At 44.0% G+C, this 22,362-nt stretch overlaps 1 protein-coding gene across 5 annotated transcripts in view; it reads left to right on the top strand.

Moving 5' to 3' along the window:
• SOBP (sine oculis binding protein homolog) overlaps positions 1-22,362 on the top strand; it is a 155,597-nt gene that overhangs the window by 128,101 nt on the left and 5,134 nt on the right. For 4 of the 5 annotated variants that reach the window (XM_082404733.1, XM_082404731.1, XM_082404732.1 and 1 more), the window contains one exon: positions 7,993-9,933. In XM_082404733.1, the coding sequence (XP_082260859.1) occupies positions 7,993-9,930 (1,938 nt within the window). In that variant the 3' untranslated portion in view covers positions 9,931-9,933. Of the gene's footprint in view, positions 1-7,992; positions 9,934-10,057; positions 10,141-22,362 lie in introns of all 5 variants that reach the window. The other variant, XR_014248191.1, reaches the window with a different exon arrangement.

The raw sequence follows: 22,362 nt of genomic DNA, 5'->3' as shown, positions 1-22,362 counted from the left end.
GTAGGAGCTGGTTCAGTCTGGAACCCAGGAGCACAGAAATGTTCAAGACTGCTAAAAGGGGATTGAATGAAGCATTGCAGGTGAAGCCCTTTGCCAGGTGTCTGGCAGATTTCAAGCAATCAGTATATAGTTGGTAAATCAATGAGAGTTACTAGGAGCAGCTGCGAGCCTTTGAGAAGCGCCAGAGAGGGAGCTGAGGAGCCATGAATTCTGCCTAGCAGCGCCCTTGACCTGGACCACCTGCATACACACAGCCTTGGTCCTATGGCATTTCAGTGGTGCTTCTCATCGCTGATGCCAAGACACAGCCTGGGTGGATGAGGAGGCTGGGAGGCAGATTCAAATAAAATCCCTTGAAAAAAAGAGACTGTTTCAAATATCACAGATAATAATAGCAGTCCTTCCAAAAAGTCCTATTATTGATGTACGATTAGCTGTGTTGTGGAATTAAAGCCATGTGTTTTGAAATATGATTTTTGCCATTTTCTAAAAAGCCTGTGTGAAGGAAGAAATGAGGTGAGTGACCACAGATAAAAAGAAGCCAGATAATTAGTACACTTCACTTTTTAAACACATCACTTTAGTGGCGCTCCCTTTATACACAGGTACAACCCAAGGTCCCTCCCTACAGTTTTTTTCAGACAGAGAGAGGGCTCTTATAGTCACACATAATGAACTTCAAATATTCAAGTATGCATTTAGAAAACAGCAAGTAATGATAAAGGAGATCAAAGACACATTTGAAAAGAGATTCAGATATCTATTTTGAAAACAAGGAGAGTTACAATAACCAAGGTAAATATACATCTGTAAAAAGATTCAGATATACATTTGAAAAAAGAGGAGTCACAGGGTTAGAAGAGCAAAGGGGAGTTAGATATTGAGATAATAAAATATTAAGACTATTTTTTAGTTAAAAACTGTTCGTTGCATTTAGAAGAAATCTGGGGAGAGGAAGTGCATGCAGATTTCTCCCATGACTGTTAATAGACAGATTCTGAGTTTCTTGAGGGCAGGTGCTGAATCTTTCCCATTGTTTCACAGTTCAGTGCCTTCTTGAGCACAGCTCAGTACTTACTTTGAAAAAATGAAAGCATTACAAATAGAAGCTCAGTTTTTCTCAAGCTTCAGCTTGAAGCAAAGATGGTTCAGTAAAAACAAAACAAAATGGTGCAGGCCTCCTGTTTCCTGCTGTAGATGCTAAGCTGTATGAGGGCAGGGGATGCATCTTACTTAACTCATATCCCTGGTTCCTGGCTCAGTGCCTGACACAAGGTGGGCCCTCAATGAATGAATAAATTGGATTATGTGATGGCAAAATTTTCAGGGCAGGTCACAGAATACCTGGAGTTGATAAAAAGGAGAGAAAATCGAGTCACGGGGCATGGCAGCAGCATTTCAATGGGGGATGGGATAGGACATGGCTCTCTGCTTTTATGGGGCACGTTTTCCATGTCTGCAGTCACTTGCTGGTTCTTTCTTCCTCACGTGTTTCCTGGGCAGTGCGTCACTATGGATGATCTCAGTTTACAGCTGAGCACCTGTGGCTCAGCGTGGTTAAGTACCTGCCCCACCAGGAGCTGGAGGCTGGAGGAGTGGACTAGATGATCTCTGAGGTTCCCTTCAGGGCTAACTTTCATTGCTCTGAGATCTCCTGGGCTACTTCTGTGTCCTTTCACGGCCACAGAACTGGAAAACAGAGAGGCAAACATTTGGCATCAGGTGGATCAGATTTTCCAATGTTTGAATTTTTCAGTTTCCATCTGGGTGACCTGTGTTAAGAAGAGGTAAGATGCATTTATCCAGTTTAAATGAAGTGGAGAGTTTTGTGATGATATACTAATACACTTAGGCGACCGAATATGTCAGAACAAAGGGAAACGTCACCTTCTTCTGAATCATGTGTTTGGCTGTGAGGATGGAGCTTCGGTCATGGAATACAGTCCAGGACTCCATCTCTTGCTTTGGCTGTAGAAACAGAGACTTGGGTCAGTAAGGAGCCATTTGTCAACGCTCATTGAAATTCTGGAAACCAAGCCCATCTCTGCTCTGCATTTCAGAGCTCATGGCACGTGTGAAAGAGAAGGATCTGCCCTGGTGACCTGGCCCAAGGTTTCTGAAATCCAGCTTAACTTATAAGATAAGTAGTACTTGAGTCATGGTATAAAGTTCCTACAGGGCAGCTTTCTAATGAGATGTTCAGTTCTAACAAAGATGCTCGTTAGTCTCTCCTTGAATTCCAAATCCTATGTGAGGGGAGAGAGAGAGAGAGAAAGCCAAACTGCAAAGCAAAACAAAAAACCAAATAAGACCCTTAAACAAAAGGAACTATGTAGCAAACATCATCACGTTGGAATCTAAACCTGCAGAAAGTTTATTTTGCAAATGAACTTCTCCATGAATTGGCTTTAAAAAAAAAACAGCCCTTGCTCATTCTAAATCCCGCTCCTGATTTCTGTGTAGCTGTGCACGTCTAAGGCTAGGTCATCTTTTTCCTTCCTTCACTGTAACCCAACTTTGCAAGGAAACTTGGAATGGTGAACTTGGTCCCCCCATCAGAGTTTGGTGCACCGCTCTGTGGGGACTCGCCCTCGCACGCATTCTGCCATGCCGGGCTTGGGTCAGCCTGTCTTCAAGGCATGTGATACTGTGGCTTCTGGCCCTTCCTTTGGAAGATAGTTCTGCCATGTAATGAGTCAAGCAGATCGTTCATCAGCTCTGTTTTTTAATAAAACATGAATAGTACAGTTCATGGCTTCTACTGTTCAAACAGCAGTTGAGCCTAAGAGGAATTATTCATCTTAATGGTTCTAACACTCATTTCCAAGCAGCCATGCTGCTTTATCAAGCTTTCACCTGAATTAGAGAGTGACTGGCCTTGGAAAAAGTGGGCTCAGCAGGAGCTGAATAGAGCCTTCCCAGGATGGTGGGCAGCTGGGATGCACGTAGGCCTGTCATCTGGTTAGTCCCTCTGTCACCCCTGGGACGGCAGGATGTGGGATGGGGGCTGGAGTCTGTGAGGTTCAGCATGTGTTTGCCCGTGTCTCAAAGACATGCAGACTCCTAGGAAAGCCTAGATGAAAACCTCCCTTTTCCTCCTCACACTGCCAGAAAAACATCCTCCCATTAAGTTAAACTGAACTTAAACCTATGGAATGTTCCTGGGAAATCGGCAACCATGAGGGAGGCAGGCTAGGAACTGAAAAATTACTCTATGCAACAAGGTTACTGATATGCCCAGCACACCAGCGTTGCTTGTTACTACTATTAGCTCCATTTCACAGAGGAAGAAACTGAAGCTGAGATTTTCATAAGAGAGAATGATGGAGCCCAGACTCACGTCCACATCTTCTGATTCCAAATCAAATGTGCTTTCTATAGCATCCTTTGCTGCCCAAGTGCACCGAATTAGGGCCCTGATGGAGGCAGAGTCTAAACCCAAAGGAACAGTTGATGCTGGGGCCATGGGACTGCAGGGTCGAGCTGGAAGCAAGTATTCAGGTGGGATCAGTCTGAGGCCCTCAACTCATGCTATGAGGTGACTATCTATAGGTAAGGCAGACCCAAACCCTTCAAAACACTGATCACCCCTATCCATGTCTCTCCAGCCTCCTTTGCTTCACTCTTAGGTGAGCTCATGATTTTTTGAGCTGCCCTGGACTGCAAGATCAATGCCATATTTAACAGGCCAAGATCTAGAGAACCAGCCTCTTATGGCAAGCTCCAATTTTGGATAAGGGGCTACAACTTCTGAGCTGTTACATGGGTGCTGTATTCGTGCAAAGTCAGGAGCATGCGAAGATTTTGTTTTGTTTTTCAGATTGTTGATGGCATTCAAGAGATTGCTAATATCTTTTTACTGTTCCATTGCTGCAAATGCCTTTGCCCAGATAAGAAAGATTTCAGCAAAAGAGTTTCTTAATGAAATATTGCCTGATGCCAGGTTACCACTCAGAAGGCAGCGGTGGATGGGTTCCATTGAAGGATGAAGTTCATTCCCACAGCTGACAGCTGATTAATGTGTGTTAATTAGGAACCCTGTCTCCCTCCCTGATCACCCGAATCTTCTTCTAAGCCCAGCAGAGTGTATATATCGTGCCCATGTGGGTAACCTCATGGCATACTTTGGCTTTGACTTTGGACGTTTATATAAAGGCTCAGTTGCCAACATGAATAGCTTTCTTTCTTTCCAGGGGAAATACAAGATGGAAAGAGTTATAGGAACCAGAAGTCCTGCCTTTCAGTTTTCTTATATCAAGAGCAAGTGATATTTCTGCTGAGGCAGTGTCTTTTGAGCAGTTTAGCGGTGTAGGTTGCCACATTTATTTCACAGGAAAGGAGTGAATCCATCAGGCCACTGAGCTTATAAGTACTACCCTGGCAGTCAGCCACCAAAATATAAATACTCTAAATGGACTAAAGGAAATGTTCATTCTGTTGTTTAGAATTGGACACATCCCAGGAAGGTAAACTTAATCTTTTTGAGGACTGCTGTTATAGGGCTGAATGGAATACGCATTTGTTTATCTCCTTTGTGATCTTTTTGTCTTCCTGGTGATACATTATGTATTTGTGATACGAAGCATTTCAGCTGTCTCGCTCAATAGCCTCGCATTAGCTGATTGTTCTGTCCCCAGATTGCCATCGTTAAAACAGCTTCAGCCTCAGCTCCGTCCAATCTGGGACCTGTTAGGGAGAGAAGTGGAACCAAAGAGGCCAGATTCCAACAGAAACAAAGCCGGGTGGAATTAGGGGGAAATCATTCCAGAGCCCAGTGAGTTGAGCTCTGCACTTCTTAGTCTTTATCTTCTAAAATATCTGAAGGAATTTTGGTACTTCTTGGCATAATGAGGGAAAAAATAATGCCTCAAAAAGTTAAAAAAAAATTAAAGCCGTCTGTGGAAAAAAGATGGGAAGAATACCCCATAACACCACAGTTCAGAAAAACCATAGTTCATGAGACACATGCTGTGTATTTCATGGATATGCAAATGTTCTTTTATTAAAGAGAAAGATCTACAGTATATATTTTCACCTAACTACCACATCTTAAGTAATCAGCTCAGGCTCTTATGATGAAATCTTTAATTACTAGAAGTGTATTAGTTAGATGTAGAATGAATGATGTGCTGCATTTTATTGCTTCACATGATACAGCCATTTGTGCCATAAATTCATTGACCTAATCTTAAACGATGTGTCCTGTAAGACAGACATGATTCATTATTTCTTAAGTGACAATTTTTTTCCCAAATAATTTTTTGCTTCACCAGAAAGATTGCCTTATTGTATTTTTAGACTAGTGTTCGGAATTGAAATGTAATAAGACAAGGATACACACACATTCACACTCCTTACCCAAAATGAGATTGTCATAAACTGTCACACTATTACCTAAACACTGTGGGATGCTGCAGAAAATCAAGTAGGGTAACCATTAGGCTTTTGCTTTAACTGGAAAATTTGATGAAATAGAATTTGCTTCAAACTTTGATGTCTGTAATTCTTTTTATGTGAAATAGATAAAATATGGTGGAGAATCCTCATTGTATAATTGGGATAGATCTGTGAGCATTCCTTATTCGTCAATGAATTACTGAAAGTGAAGGAAGTGAAGGGAGAACATTTAAGTTATATTTAGATTTTTTGTGACTCTACTTGAAAATATTTATTTAGCTTGAGGAAACAGAGGAATCCTCTGGAGGCAAATAATTCAATCTGGCAATTTGAAGACCAATTAAGGATTTCAGAAAACTCTTTCCCCTTATGGTTAAAAAATACGATCCAAAAGAAATATGCCAGAAAATTTGGTATATTTTTTTAATTAGCTTAATTCATTGATAATTTTTTTTAGTTCATAATTAAAGAAGCTATATTTGATCCTTCACTTCAAGCTTAAAAGTTTACATTTTAGGCTCCCTATGTATGCCTAATATTGAAACAGAATCAGGTGGCTTTATTTCATATTGGAATTTAAATGTCATGTCATTATACATTAACTTTTAAAAAATGATCAGGTTTTAAAAATAATAACTTACATGCATCAAGTTTTCACTACTAGTTTATTTAACCTTTATCTAGATGAGAATTTTGAGAGTCTGATAGATTCTGTGTGTCTCTTCTCATCAGAGGCAATTCTGTGCTTATTTGTAAACTAGACATCTCAACTATGAAAAAAAAAAAAAAAACCTCTTAATTCTGGAGAAACTTGAAACACTGTAGTGAAACACAGGAGTATCTTAGCATTGATTTTATTTTTTTTGCAACAAGCATTTTGAAAGGGTATTTTCATATGAGACTAAACAAAAAGCTAATGTGTGCCAGTAAGTATTTGTCATTCAGTCTCACACCATCAAGTATATCACCTGCAGATATCAGTGGGAAAAAAAGTGAGAAGGAAAAGAGTGGATTTACACAAACAGACTTACATCTGCCACGAGTGTGTACACTCACAATCACATACTAGCATGCCACCACTGTTTACAGTCTAGGAAAGCTGAGAGTTCAATGAGATGAGTAATCAAATGCCCAGCATATGTTGTTTTTGCATTGTTTATGTGACCAATCATTATTAAAATTTATCATCTTTTAATGCTATCAGTTTACCATAGTTAAAAAAGCAACATGCACCAGCAACAGAACAACAGACTCTCCTCAACAAAAACAGGGTTCCATTTAGAGCAATACTGGAACCAGGGCTTTACTGAAGAGAGAAGCAAATTCAATGAACTCACCATCGCACTGTGTTTCACAATTCTTCCTCTGCTGCTGTATGGCTTGAGTGCTAAGGAAATGACCAAAAAAAAAAAAAAAGAAAGAAAAAGAAAAAAAGATTGTGTATGTAATGTTCAGTCAAAAAAGTGAGGCACTGAAAGAACCATTGAAAATTTTGACATCTGTTTATCTGTTTATAGCTATGGCAAGATTACTCGTATTAATTCTTGTTTAAAATGCCATATGAAGGAAAGACATTTGTGCAAACAAGAGTCGTATTTGAATTGTAGATCATGTCTTCACCATCTGTGAGAACTGATGGTGTTACAAAATTAATGTGTTAATGAAATCACAATAATTTCTCCAAAGTAATGGCTTCTGAAGCCGAGAATGACTATTTTTTGAACTTTGATGTCTAGTGATTTCCAGTTGGGAAAAGCTCTCAGCCTTTAATTAGTTCTGCAGCTCAACTTTAAAATAAATTTGGTGATGTCTCTCTTTTGCCAGGAGTAGATTTGAAGGGGGGAAAAGCCATAAAAACTTTTGGAAAACGTTCTCTGGTGTTTGAAAAGTTGTTAAATAAGACTGCCTGCCAAGAAATGTCACCAAAAATTCTGACTACTGAGAGAGAGTGGGCAAACAGCTCAAAAAATAATTCTAGCTTGCTGCAACATCACAGGTTGGGAATAGCTAAACCTCACACAGACTTCATGACTAATTCCAAGTTTCTCCTTGGAAGCCAGACATAATGATGTTCAGTGCTATGTGTTATTGGTTAACACAGCACACCCCTTCCAACTGCATTATCCAACAGTCAATAGTGCAAAGTGAATTTGCATGAGGAGAATTTTAAGGGTCTATATTTCAAAGTCCACTGAACTTTCTGGAGAATTCTTCTCACCAAAACTCTTTAGATTTGCATGTACAATGAGCCTCTTTGACCAGTGAAACTATGTGGGCAGGTATATGTACTCTTTTTTTGTTAGATCTACCTTAAAGTCATGCTTAAATGGGATAACACAGTTTCTTTTTCTTTTTTTAAAATAGGAGATGGTGGTAATTGCTATTCTGAAGAGTTAATATTTATAAAGCAATTCTGGCTTCCAAAGAGAAATTGTTTTACAAACATTTAAGAATTGTACCTTTTAGAACGAAACACTTCCGCCTGTTTGAAATATTATGATAAAGTTTGAAAGAAGCTTCATGTAAAACATGAAACACTGTCTACCAAAGGAAATTGTTTACCTTACTTTTTTCTTCTTTATTACTGTGTTGTAGGTATGTGACTGGTGTAAGCACATAAGACACACGAAAGAATACCTGGATTTTGGGGACGGGGAAAGAAGGCTTCAGTTCTGCAGTGCAAAATGTCTCAATCAGTACAAAATGGACATTTTCTACAAAGAGACACAGGCCAATCTTCCAGCTGGGCTGTGCAGCACATTACACACTCCCATGGAAAATAAAGCAGAAGGCACTGGGGTGCAGCTGCTCACTCCAGACTCTTGGAATATCCCTCTAACAGATGCTCGCAGGAAGGCCCCCTCCCCGGCGGCTGCAGCTGGCCAAAGCCAGGGCCCTGGCCCATCGGTGTCCACCACCGTCTCTCCATCTGACACTGCCAACTGCTCTGTCACTAAAATCCCTACGCCAGTGCCCAAGTCCATGCCCATTAGCGAGACTCCAAACATCCCTCCTGTCTCCGTCCAGCCACCTGCTAGCATCGGGCCTCCCCTCGGCGTCCCGCCTCGCAGCCCTCCCATGGTGATGACCAACCGCGGCCCGGTACCGCTGCCCATCTTCATGGAACAGCAGATCATGCAGCAGATCCGCCCGCCCTTCATTCGCGGACCGCCGCACCACGCCTCCAACCCTAACAGCCCTCTCTCCAACCCCATGCTCCCCGGCATCGGGCCCCCGCCCGGCGGCCCCAGGAACCTGGGCCCCACTTCCAGTCCCATGCACCGGCCCATGCTGTCGCCCCATATCCACCCCCCGAGCACCCCGACCATGCCCGGGAACCCTCCGGGTCTGCTACCCCCGCCACCTCCGGGCGCGCCCTTGCCGAGCCTCCCCTTCCCGCCAGTGAGCATGATGCCAAATGGCCCGATGCCCGTGCCCCAGATGATGAATTTCGGGCTGCCGTCGCTCGCCCCGCTGGTGCCGCCCCCCACCTTGCTCGTGCCATACCCCGTGATCGTTCCCCTGCCCGTGCCCATCCCCATCCCTATTCCCATCCCTCACATCAATGATTCCAAACCCCCCAACGGATTTTCCAGCAACGGGGAGAACTTCATTCCGAGCGCCCCCGGCGATTCCTCGGCGGCAGGAGGCAAGCCTGGCGGACACTCCCTGTCGCCCCGGGACTCCAAGCAGGGCTCGTCCAAGTCCGCGGACTCACCGCCCGGCTGCTCCGGCCAGGCCCTGAGCTTGGCGCCCGCGGAGCACGGCCGGAGCGAGGTGGTGGACCTGACGCGGCGCGCCGGCAGCCCCCCGGGCGCGGGCGGCCAGCTCGGCTTCCCCGGCGTGCTGCAGGGCCCGCAGGACGGTGTCATCGACCTGACGGTGGGCCACCGGGCCCGGCTGCACAACGTGATCCACCGCGCGCTGCACGCGCACGTCAAGGCGGAGCGCGAGCCGGGCGCCGCGGAGCGCAGGACCTGCGGCGGCTGCAGGGATGGCCACTGCAGCCCGCCCGCCGCCGGCGACCCGGGCCCTGGCGCGCCCGCGGGCCCCGAGGCCGCCGCGGCCTGCAATGTCATTGTGAACGGCACGCGCGGCGCCGCCGCCGAGGGCGCCAAGGGCGCGGAGCCGCCGCCCGAGCAGCCCCAGCCACCGCCGCCTCCCGCGCCCCCCAAGAAGCTGCTGTCGCCGGAGGAGCCCGCGGTGAGCGAGCTGGAGTCCGTCAAAGAGAACAACTGTGCTTCCAACTGCCACCTGGACGGGGAGGCGGCCAAAAAGCTGATAGGGGAGGAGGCCCTGGCGGGAGGCGACAAGTCAGACCCGAACCTTAATAACCCCGCGGACGAGGACCACGCGTATGCTCTGCGTATGCTGCCCAAGACGGGCTGCGTGATCCAGCCTGTGCCAAAACCCGCGGAGAAGACTGCCATGGCGCCGTGCATCATCTCCTCGCCCATGCTCAGCGCCGGGCCCGAGGACCTGGAGCCTCCGCTCAAAAGGAGGTGCCTCCGAATTAGAAATCAGAATAAGTAAAAGGTTTGTATGTACACCGGGGCTTTTCTCCACACGAGTCAGTGCACCCCCTCCTTACTTCTTACAGGGCAGAGGCGCGCGAGAGAGTTGTATTGATAATCATGGTTTTACCTTACGTGTTTTACAGTACACCTTGTGTGGTCACACACTATCATCATCTTGATCCAACATCATTCCCATTTTACAGATGAGGAAACTGAGTCACAGCATGTAAGTGCCATGCCCAGGGTCACTTACTTAAGGATAAAGCCAATTCTTGAACCTGCATTGAAACACTATGTACTAATTACACTTTTATTATTAGGCTCATCCCTGTAAGTAGAAGAGGATGTGGGGAGGAAGGAGAGATTACTTGGGACCAGTAAATGTTCAGTCATGAGGTTACAGGACTGTGGTAAAAGGCAAGCTGAGCCACTTCCTGGAGCTGGTAGAGTCACTGGCAGAATGTCCTAATTCACCAAATGTTCTCAATAACCAGGGGATTCCATTTGCAAGATGAGAATAAAATCTAACCTTCTTACATGCTATGCCAACTGAACCCAGGCCACGAAGCCCCATTTGCCTGGTAGGGTGTTGGAGCAGCTCGTGTTCATGGGGTCTCTTCCAGCATTTCCCAGGGTGGGCCTCAACATCACTGACCAGCTTTGCTTTCTCCCCTTTTGGGGCTCAGCAGCTCAGTGGGTGAGCTGCTCACCTCTCCAGGCAGTGGGAGGCTTTGACAGGGAAAAGGGCAACATCGCTGAAGTGGGTGAGAGCGCACATCTCTGACCTCTGGCAGGGGAGGGTCTGGAATCCTGCTTAATACCAAGTGAACCATAAATAACGAGTCCAGAATTTCAGTAAGGGGGAGGGAAACTAGCCTGCATGGCTGCCCACTGTAGCCAGATGTGACCTCGTTTGTTTGATCCTCCCAACAATCCTGGTGGAATAAGCATCGTCTGCGTCTTACCAAGGAGGAAAGTAAGGCTTGGAGATGTTGCCCAAATCAGAGCTGGTAAGTGAGGGAACCGGTATTCAACTCAGGCCTGCTGGACCCAGAGCCTGAGCGCTCTCCTCTGTCCACAAGGACAGCAAACAGGCTAATGTTCTGCTGAAGTTTATCAACTATTTATGGAGAGGAAAGGAAGGGAAATGAATATTTACTGAGCACATAACTTATGCACAGCTCTTTCCAGGAGTTGGGAGTTACAAAGGTGAATACGGTGCAGTGCCTGCCCTCAAGGCACTTATAGTCTGGTGGAAATGTACACCGGGGAGGAAGGAGGCCTGGGTAGGAGAAGTGGACCTTCTAGGAAGAACAGTTGCTCACATTGGTATGTGCAGGTCCTTCTCTAAGTGTTTTTCAGTAGTATTTATTTGGGTCAGGATCCATTTGGCAACTGTTATTGTCTTCATTTTACCGATGAGGAAACTAAGACATAGAAATTAAGTAACTTGTCCAAGATTACCAAGTTAATAAGCAGCATTGAGATTCAAATGTAGGCTGTCTGACTCCAGGGCTACATTTTCTTTGAACCACTGTAGGAGAATAGGTTAATTGGTCCCTTTATTACCCTACTTGATAAAATTCTTTTATCCACCTCAGTTGTCTTGGGGGAAAGTTCCTAGACAAAAACCAAGCCTACCTACCAAATTCTCTAAATGTTTAGATGGTGTTTGTTTGTTTGTTTTTAGCGTGCTCAGTTTTTTTTTCAGCAACAACAATGAAAAACCTAGAATACCAACCCATTACTCCACGGTGGGAAATATAGATGTGGACCAGAACACTTGATGTGGTGTGTCCAAACCATTGTCTCTAAGTCAGCATATTTACATGGGCATCTACCTCACTTATAGCCAGGAGTTTTCTTGGGAAGCTCAGAGCCAGTGAAAGGGGCCTTGCTGGGTGGTGTGAGAAGGCTTTCTCAGCCGCCATAGTCTGAGGCTTCCTTTTCCATTGATGGCTTTGCCAGTAGGAGCAGAATACTAAAAATCAGTCCACCAATCCTTGGTTTTATATCTGCAAGTTCTGCTCTCCAAAGACAGTCTCGGCCTTCTCATAGTCACCTCAATTGAAAATGCCCCTGGTTTCTCTACCAGAGTAATTTAATCTGGTTGACAAAGCAGTGAGTAATGGGAAGATGTGGGACAAAAAAAAGTGATGGCCTTTAGAAAGCCAGAAAAGCATCAGGAATTGTAATTTTAAACACATTCTAGTGTCACTCATTCAAATGACATTAAAGGAAGAACGAGACGGTGAAAGATTTTATTACCATTACTAAAGTGAGAAGTGACCAGGTCAAGAAGAGTGTCACTAGTCCATAAGTAGTATAGGGTCAAAAGAACATAAAAGCATGAAATATATGATGGCTATTTGGATGATATATGTTTCTGAATAAAGAATCAGGCTAGGGTCTTGTATGTGGACCAGAGTCGTTACTAAAAATATTAACCTGGCTTCAGTCATTTTCAGAAGATGTAATGACGAAATTGCCCATATCCCCCTGAGATTGGAAAGTTCTTTTTATGATGGGTCCCGTAAGAAATTACAGCTTTTCTCTAAAGCCAGAGACTCTCAGGCTTTGCCAGCTACAGTGGGGTGACAAGGCGAGTGATTTAAGGTGGGGGAAGAACGCCTCTGCTCCACTAAATCACATTGCCTCTTGCCCTCTGTAGTTCCGTGTCAGCTCACAGCACAGTCTCAACCTGCCGTAATTCACTCACGTTCTCTGACCCTTCCTGATTTTCTGTGCACACGTGGTGCTGTTTTTCTTCTATGCCTTCAGAAACCCAGCCTATGCATATGGTTACGGAAACTGGAAATGCATCCGCTAATTAAAGAACTGCATGGCTTTTGTGCCCTGACAGTGAACACTGTTTGGTGACAAGTTAAAGCCAAAGGGGAAAGCATTAAAAAACCAAAACCAAACCTGGGCTGAGTTGTGGTGGATGAGGCGCAGGTGAGTGATTTCTCCTTGTGCTTGTTGGTGACTCATTGTCTGTCAGTAACTTTCGTCTGGGTTCTTCATTTTCACTATGCCCACCATTTTCATACTGTATTACTATTTTTAAAAATCATTTAAAATAGATTCAAAGCAGACTGTGTCTTGAAATCAGTAATCCAGGCAGCTACAGTTATCTTCAAAGAAGTCATCATTTTTGCTAGTTCTTGGCAAATCACAGGGGTTTTTTTTTTTCCATTTTGAAGTTATTCTGTTCCCGGTTACCTGAATTTATGCATTCTGGTTTGTTGATATGATTGCAAATGATTTAATTGAGCAGATATTTTCCTAGATGCAGAACTAATTAAGTTTAGTCGATGATTTTAAAAGGTTGGAAACTTCCTTTAATCTTCAACTTTTAAGACGCTTCTGTAAGCTGAAAAAAAAAAATCCCCCCAAATAATAAGGAAAACAATGTATAAACATTTCCCAAACTGTTCTCTCCACAAAGAATTCCATTTATAAATGGAATACTCCTTGCTTTGTCTTTGCCTTTGAGCTTGGGGGATAGCTGTTTGTATTTGTACATTTTCTGAATTTCTACAGTTTACACTTGTTTATGGTACATTGGGGAGTTCAGAGTAACCATTTGCAAATGTTTCAAGATATGCAAAAGAAAATATGCCCCCCTCCTTGATTTTCCAGGGAAATGACATCTTCTCTTTAAGTAAAATAATCAATGGAAAAAATGTGTACCATGAGTAACCCTTTCACCCTCACTTTTTCCATTCCCGACGAGCGGCAAGACCAAGAACTTCCCACCTTTGTGGCTCCCAAATTTCTTATGTGTTTCTAAAACCAGAAAGAAAATCCAAGAGTCTTGTCCCCGGCCCCCATTCCGAGATGCTCCCCTAGCCTCAGCAGCAAGAGTTCCTTCCACTTTTTGTTTTCTCTGGGAGAGCTGAAGAAGGGGGGCTGTAGTTTTGACTTCTTGGAGTTTAGAGTTTAATTATTAGTCTGCACGGAGCCACAATCCCAGAAAGGGCTATTTCAAGAAGGGGGCAGGGGACTCGCCTCATTAGGAAAGCAGCAAGGGTGGAGGTGGCAGGTAACTTTTTGCCAGTTCGGTTTCTCCAGCTGAGAAGTTTGAGAGGATCGGCTGCCTGCAAAGTCAAGTCCATGCAGTTGAAATGTGACTGTGGGTGCCGACTACGAAAGCAAGGAAAAGAGGAAAAACTGTGACTGAGAGGAGGAAATCAGTACAAGTAGGGTGTGCTCAGATCCTCTGCCAGACTTGAGATTTTTAATGTTCTAATACTTGCTTATTGGAAATGTTCATTGGTGACGTAATCCCTGATGTTCAAGTTCTGCCCGTCTGTCAGGATGCAGATGGCTGCCCAGCTCTAGGTATAGGTTATTCAAAGAGCCAGCAGTGAGGAATGGCCAGGTCTGCGTCATGCGCACGTGTGAGTGGTGAGGACCTGAGAGAGTGCTTGCTGTGATCATTTCAGACTCATAGAGGAGAATTTTCTGGATGAACAGTGTCAAGGTTGGCCTTAGACACATCTCGTTCAGTGTTGCCGGGTCTCTTTTAACCTTTAGGACAAGGGGGTTGAAGGAGGGTTTTAATGTGCAGGCACCTGGCTTTAGATATTATTTCAATCAGATTATGATGGAATAGGAAATGACATATGTGACCGGGTATTTAGTTCTTTCAGATGTAGCCATAGGCTTCCATCGTCAGCAGGGCTGGGGCTAGGGTGAGGGAAGAGAAGTGCTTAGTGCGTGAGCTTTAGCGAGGATCCTCAGGGTCAGGCAGTGCAGCGCGAGTCCTGGCCCTGATCTACAGACCGCCCGATCTGTGTGTCAGCTCCCCGGAGCTGGTCTCCATGGACTTGTCCATGCACAGCCTTCAGGTATTCCCTCTGGAATTTTGTGGAAAGCTTTATGTGCTTGTGCACGGAGGTGTTTTCTTGGGAGGAGCAGTCCATAGATTTTGGCTACAGAAAAAGTATGCCTTACATCTCTGAAAGATTATTTTATATTATCACCAAGCAATACCTGAACAGAAATTTTTCTTGTTACTCTGAGGAAGCTGAATTAATTGTAAGTTTCCCTTAAAACTTGGAATTTATTTTTAGCAATTTTTGCTGTGGACCTAATATTGCAGAATCACTGTTACAGCTACATAATGTCACCCTTGCCTCAATAAGATTGCCTTAGTGACAAAATGCAAAGGGTGATAGACTTTTCTTCAAGTTACTATAACCTGTGAGTGCCTATGGGAAAGAAGAAAGGGGAAGCAAGGAAAGAAACAAGCTAGACACTTCCCCGGCACTTGGACTTTCAAAGTTTGTGCTGTATAGGCAGATGCTGTCCTTCAGTGGAAAACCTTCTACCCTGCTGTTGAGGCCAAGGGAGGAGAATGGCTTGAGTAGGAGAAGTGGATGGATCAGTAAACACCAGGGCATTGGCATGGCCGTGTCTTGGAGCGCTACCAAGCCCCCTAGCATGCTTCTTCACCTGGAGAGAGTGTACTTGGAAAGGTGAAAGCATTCAACCAGCTACTAACAAGCCATTGCCCAGAAGGGCACTAGAAATAAGCTCCCTGTCTGGTTTCCAATGAATCACTCCCTTCCTGGCTCGAGCGACTGCCTGGGCATCAATCATTTACACCTACCTTCATGCAGACAAGCATCACAGAGGGGCAGAGGTGTTTGAGGACCAAAATACACTGCAGCCTGGAACACTTACCTCTTGTAGTGGAACACCATCCACCACCAACACTCTGCCTTTTCCAGACTCTCTTGTGGAAGAGATTGTGTCAAAGGGACAGAGGGTGGCCATTCTGTTTTCCTTCACCCTATCCCACCCAGAGTTATTTTGTATTCTTCAGTTGCTGGTTTAAATATACGTGGATGCATGTTAAGGCAATGCATTCTGCATGTGTAAACTTTTTTTTTTTTTTACAAATGCCTCAAAAACATAAAAGGAATTCATTTCAGAGAAACAAATGAATTAGTTTAAAAGATAAACAATTTAGCACTGGCATCATTTAACAGGGTCCCATTCTCAAGGAAAAGGAGTAAATGCCATCTCAGATGCCAGCTCGAAATACTAACCACGGAGAGCTCTTCTCCAGATTTATGGATTTCCACAGCATTCTGCTTGAGAAAAAAGTAGGGTGGGGTCAGGATTGAGAACGTGCAGCCATCAGCAAGGAGGGGAAATGCACACACACAAATTATTTCAAGGGGGTCATTTAAAAGATTCTAGTGAAAATGACTGGAGCAAAAGCAAAGAACAATAAGAACAAAACTTTTAAAGCATCTTTTGTGCTTTAAAAAGCTCCTGAGTGTACTAAACATTCTTAAATTGGACACCATTCAAGTAGCTCCTGATATCCCTTAACTCTGAGCTCCTAGGACTGAGCTATGGCCATAGGCAACAACATGCTTGTGCAATTTTACCAAACACACAAGTCTGAATAGAGAGAAGGGAACACGAGAGCAGAACTGCCTTTCCACGTGGGCATGGGGTCAGGACTGGGACAATCAAAGCTGTCCAGCACTCCCCGGCCTCATTCCATCCAGAGAGTTGGCTGCGATGCTGGTTGTCTCATCAGTTCCCCCTTTGAACCTCTGGTTTGTTGTCTTTCTTTGATAGCAAGCTGTGTTTTGTTTTGGGTAAAAAGGGAAGTAAGAATGTGACAGAAGAACAGAAGGGAGAAACATACATTATGGACTCGTTTGATATGAAACATTGACCTAATGTCCAAAAAATGCAATTAAAAAGTATATCTCTCCCTCATTTGCATGGCTTATTTCCCCAGACATGTTTTTGGTATTGAAAATGAATGGTATTCCCATATAACATGTGTCTCAATTTGTAATGATATCCTCCTTGCAGCTGGCTTCATTCTCCAACTGTTTCTAAGATGTTACTGTCTTAAATTTGAGCCAACCTACAATAACAAATTATCTAGAAGCAAAGTGGCTAAGTTGCGTTTGGTGAGAGAAGGGGAAACCCTATATTTCATCCTTCAACTCTTGTTTTGGAAATTCAGACTGTAGCATGATCTTTTCCTAAGGAAATCTACACACGCACACTTTAAAAATTGTGCCTATTGGGTGTTGTGAGAGCAAGAATGATCAGGTTTAAGTTTCTCTGCAAAGTTCTGCATCCCATCAACAAGCCCTTTTGATATTTTAAACCCATATTTAGAGTAATTTCAAGATATTTGGAGCACATGTGGTTAAATGTAAAACTTTGTCATTATGATTTGTTAGATGCTTATACTTTAAATATTTATAAGCCATTTTTAAGTACTTTATCCAAAAGCTTTCTCCCACTAGAATACTATAATTGAGTGGTATCTGAGCATCATCTGAGCATATAGTAGATACAGGGTGAAGTCACTGCAGCATGCATGCACGTCCTTCCTGCTTTTCTGGTTTTAATTCAAATGTCGTTTTTAGTAGATTCAGCTTATTTTTTAAATGTATAAAAACTCATAAACAGGATTGGTTGTCTGTGATTTTTTAAAGAATTACCAAGTCCCCCAAAGGTAAAATGTTCAACTTGAATCATGTTGATTCCTACCTCTTTTTCTTATCCTAAGAGTAATTAGTAAAACTTTCCATTAGAGTGTTGGATCTGTGTCCAGAGGAACTTAAAGTGTCACATTGTTCCTCCAAAATGTCTTAGAGGCAGTTCATTGGTGGTTAGATTGAATTCTTCACTATTCACCCTCAGCCATCTTGGAAACTGAGACATAGGATCCCATCTTTATCATAAGTAGCCTGTTTGAGCGCTTAATATGAAAAAGAGGAGAGGGAAAAAAAGCTTTTTCCAAGTCAGAATCCATTTAAGCTTCAGAGGTTATAAATTTCAAACTGACCACAGGCCTCTGGGGCTCACACTCTTTATGGCTGGCAAAATACAACTTTCTGGCAAGAACGAGGAAAAGAAGGCTTAAAAGGGCTCATAAACTTGCTTGGACATCTAATAGCTCTTACCAAACAGCATTTTCATGAGTTAAGTGTAAATGAGTCAGAAACATATAGATTGAATTTCTTTTAAAATACACATGGGTTTAAAAATTAAGGCCAAAGTGCTTGGCAAAATAAGTTTTGGTTTTAGCCAAACCCCAAATGTTTGAAAAAAAAATAGTTTTACAATTTGCCAAACCAAAAATATATCCAGGTCCCTCCATTCCTCTCATTTAATACGATGACATCGTAAACATGGGACTGAAGGTCTATTTTCATATCCACCAAGGTCTGAGCAACTTGAATCCCAAATACTAGTTGAAAAACTATGAAAAATTTTTTGTGGAAAAACCTTATGACCTTGCAAATGAAGCTGAGCGGTCACTCATTCAGGGTTCTGATTTTGATAGCACCTCCCACTGTCTGATCCTCCGATCAACTCGTTCTGTGTCTCAGCTGTGTGTGTGTGTGTGTGTGTGTGTGTGTGTGTGTGTGTGTGTGAGATGCACAGGGATAGTAACTTTTAAAAAAACCTTATATTTAGAATGGTTAATTTATACTTAATTAATATATTACGGCCCACGAAAGTTAATAAACTCTTAATCATATCCGAACAGAGGGAGGCAGTCCCCTTTCACTCATTTGTGGTTCAAAGATAGTCTTCATTTATTTCCCTAGAGGGTAAAACATAACCATTTTCAACTAACTGTATTGAATACTGACTCCATGCAGGGGCACTGTTATTAAGAGATGGAAGAAAGGAAGGAAGGAAGGAAGGAAGGAGGGAGGGAGGGAGGGAAAAGAAAAAAAAAAGTGGAAGAGGCAGTGGCAGGAGTCTTAGACTTGTTTTGAGGAGCTAATAATCTGAGAGAGGCAAGAAACAACCAAGGCCACTATTGCAAGCATCATGCAGGACCTGCAAACAGATATGACACTGTAGACAGCGGGCTTTGGTGAGGGCTTTGGTGTGAACGGGGACAGTTCACACATTGTTGTCACTGATGACCTAGCTTGGGGCTGGCAGAATGGGCACATGAGTATTTATTGAGTGAATGAACGAGAAGAGTGTCAGGAGAGGCATAGTTAATGGAGTTACCAGGATAGGGTTCCGTACAGCAGGTGGGTTTGGAGTTAGGTTCTAAAACTGGGGAGGGCCTTGAACTTGCAGTCGGGAGTGGAGGAATAAGAGAGGCAGTAGGATGTCAAGAGCCACAGGTGCGGAGAAGAGGAAGTCAAGTGAGGGATGACCTTGCCCTTCGCACAGCTGGAGTGAAGGGCTTGGCTGCAGACGGAGAGGAGGGGGCCGCTGCAGGAGAGCAGGTGGGCAGTGGAGCTGGAGGTTGTGGCACTTGTACTCTGTACGTTAGGCAACAACGTCACCACGACCTCGAGCAGAGGAGTGCCAGGAGGAAATCTGTGTTTGAGGAAAATTACTTCAGCAGCTGTTCGTGCACTGAAAAGGAAGCAAAAGAAAGACTAGCATTGCTGAGCTGATCATTGAATTCTGATGACAGGCTCATTACCAGCGGTGGATTCTAAACATTGCGGGATGTTATCGCTGCAGTGCGAGCGGCGAGAGCGGCCACATCTATGTTTTACGTATGTAAAGCCATCGTGGCAATGCAAGGGGAGGATGAGCTCCTTTGTTTGTGCCCAGAGCAGACCTAAGAGGTTTCATAGCACACAGTGGAAGGAAACCTCACAACATTCCAAAGTTCAGTCAAGGGGGATGCTGGCCAGGCCCCAGATTGCTGTGGAAATAGGGGCTCCACCCTTCTGACTGCCCCGCTGCTCTGAGCCTTAGGTCAGTGAGGCAGGGCGTGGTGCAGGCCCTCGGTCGCCCAATGGGTGCGCAAGGCAGGCAGCGGCTCTCCTAGCGGAGGACTTCCCTGAGGATGGACGTGGAGCCTGGACGGTGGCCCTAGTGATGCCCAAAGCTCTGTCCCTGGAATGAAGAGCAGCCACAAGGCTTGCGTGGCTTGCTCAACCTCAGACACCTTCAGAGATCTTCACAGAAGCTGAATCAGATCCTCCCAGGGCTGGCAGGCACTTTTAAAGGGGTGTGGCAACTTTTGAAAATGTCCTTTTATCTTTTTTAACTTCCCAGGTCGTACACCTTCTGAAGCTTCCACATGTGTTGACAGTGGGCTCCTGGTAGTGAAGGAAGGCAGCGGTGTGGTTTAGTGGATACAGACTTCTGCTTTGGGGTTGGGCCAGCCTGGGTTCAAATCCCAGCAGAGCCAATTAGTAAGTGAGGGAAGAAGCGACTTTACCTCCCCAAGCAGTCTTGAGGTCATAACATTGCTGGGAGGAGCAGATAAGAAAACATGGGTAGAGGTGCCCAGGAAATGGAGTTACTGTCCTATTAGGCTACAACGCCTGGGAGAGGAGTCCAGGGCTGGAGTGAGGTCTGCTTGGATCTGAAAACCAGCTGTGAGTTTGGACCAGTTTTATAACCTCTTTATGCCTACATTTTCTCATTTAATAATTGTAACAGCTAATGTTTGTTGAGCACTCTTTATATGTAAGCAGTGTTCCAGATGTTACATGCCCACAACAACCCTCTGGGGTACCATTATTAAACCCATTTTATAGATGAAGAAACTGAGGCACAGAGTGGTTGAATATCGTACCCAGAGTCACTGGCCAGTAAATGGCAGTGCTGGGATCTGACTGGCAGCCTGGCTCCAGAATCTTCCTGCAAAACCACTGAGCATGTCTTATATACAAAAAAATGAAGATAATAACCCATAGTGTTATCAGGCTCCAGTGTAAACAACAGAAGTAAAATGCCCACCTGGCATATATATACTAGGTGCTCATTATAAGAATTGTAATGGTAGCCCTTGCAGCCCAGAACGTTTTTCCCTCAATGTGTAATGGGAGGTAACGAAACATTTCCATGCTGTCAACCTCGGAGGTTAGGGAAATGATTCCAGAAGTTCTCCTAAGATGTCTGGTTCCACTTTTATAAGTAGGGACTGGGACAAACAGAGCAAACGCTCAAGGTCACAGAGTGGCGCAGCCAGGATTAGAACCTGAGTCCTCATCTGCCTTTCCCCTCAGTGGGACACGGGATACGACCAGAGCTGCTTGAGTTACACGCCCTGTGCCAAGGACCAGAGTCATACTTTTGCTACCCACGGCATCACTGCCTCACACCGGGCAGCTGATTTCAGAGAGGAAATAGGTTGTACCTGAACATCTGGGGAGGAAGGGTGGAAGGGTTGCAGAAAAGCAATTATTAAGCACACTTTCCATCTCCTTGGCTGTTAGAGGGGGGTAGCAGGGAAGCAGTATGCTTGCTCTTATTTTTTACATGAAGTTTCCGTGAAATGAAGCCCTTCTCTCTCTCTCTTTCTCCCTCTCTCTTTCTGCTAAAAGGCTGGTTGTAAAGAGTAAATAAAGTGTCAGACCTCTTTTCCAGACCCAGCCTAAAATCTTAAAGTCTGTTGATCCATAGACAATAGCTACTTGCCATATAAAGCTGCTCTTTTCTCTAGGTTCTTTTTTTTCTCTTCTTTTCTTTCTTTCCTTTTTTTTTTTTTTTTAACTTAGACTGCCTGTGTTCAGATTATATAAATAAATAACAGACTCAATCTTAGTACAATAAACATCTACTTTTGTGTCCAAGGCAGAATTTTTGGAAGGCACATGAACTAGCATCAGCTAGTTTGTGTATTGGATAGGACTTGAATGAAAATGCAATTATTATTTCTTAGCAAATAATTTCTCGGAGTTTTGTCTCTAAGGCCCCTGTCAACTTCGACATTGTGACCCCTGCTTGTCAGGGTGAGGAAGGGGACAGGTGAAACCTGGGCTAGGGGATAGCACTCCGAGGCGAGCATGGACTTTGAGGTTGTAGGACCTGGACTTCAATCCAGCTTGGCCCCTTTCTAGCTGGTGAACTTGAGCAAGTAAGTTCCTTAACCTTCTTGGGAAAGTTTCCTCATCTGTGAAATGGAGACAGTAATAAATACTTCATAGCATTGTTGTTTCAATGAAATAAGTATATAAAATATATTTGTTTGTAAGTGAAATAAATATATAAAAGTACCTAGCGCAGTATTTGACATTAAGTGCTCAGTAAATGTAACTTCTTTCTTTGAAAACACTGCAACTTTCCCAAACCATAATAGGAAGTGCTTGGTCCTGAAAGCCAGGCGGCATAGGGCTCGAGGCTCTTATTCAAAATTTCTTGTAAAACATTAGCTATATCATGTAATTCTTCATTTTATTTTTCTCTTTCACGAATGCATGTAGCCACTTGCTCCAGTGCATTTGTAAAAATGTGTGCAGTTAGTCATGAATCCCTGCCTGCTTTTAGAAAAGGACCAGAGACAGGGTAATTTGTTTAGCTTAAACTCCCAGGTTTTAAAAAAAGATTTGAGGTAGCTAAAGAGGATCCATTGTCCAGGGTGAAGATAAAGGCTTTTACAAGTGCACAAGAGGGGGTTCTGTGGCTCAGGGTTCTTTGTCCCCCAGGATCTTGTAGAGGTCAGCAAGATAGCATTGGCCAC

Source organism: Balaenoptera borealis (assembly GCF_965194805.1).
Source record: "Balaenoptera borealis genome assembly, chromosome: 9".
In the NCBI taxonomy this organism is placed as follows: domain Eukaryota; kingdom Metazoa; phylum Chordata; class Mammalia; order Artiodactyla; family Balaenopteridae; genus Balaenoptera; species Balaenoptera borealis.
The sequence above is the reverse complement of the archived record's forward strand: the minus strand, read 5'-3'. Positions and strand labels throughout refer to the sequence as shown.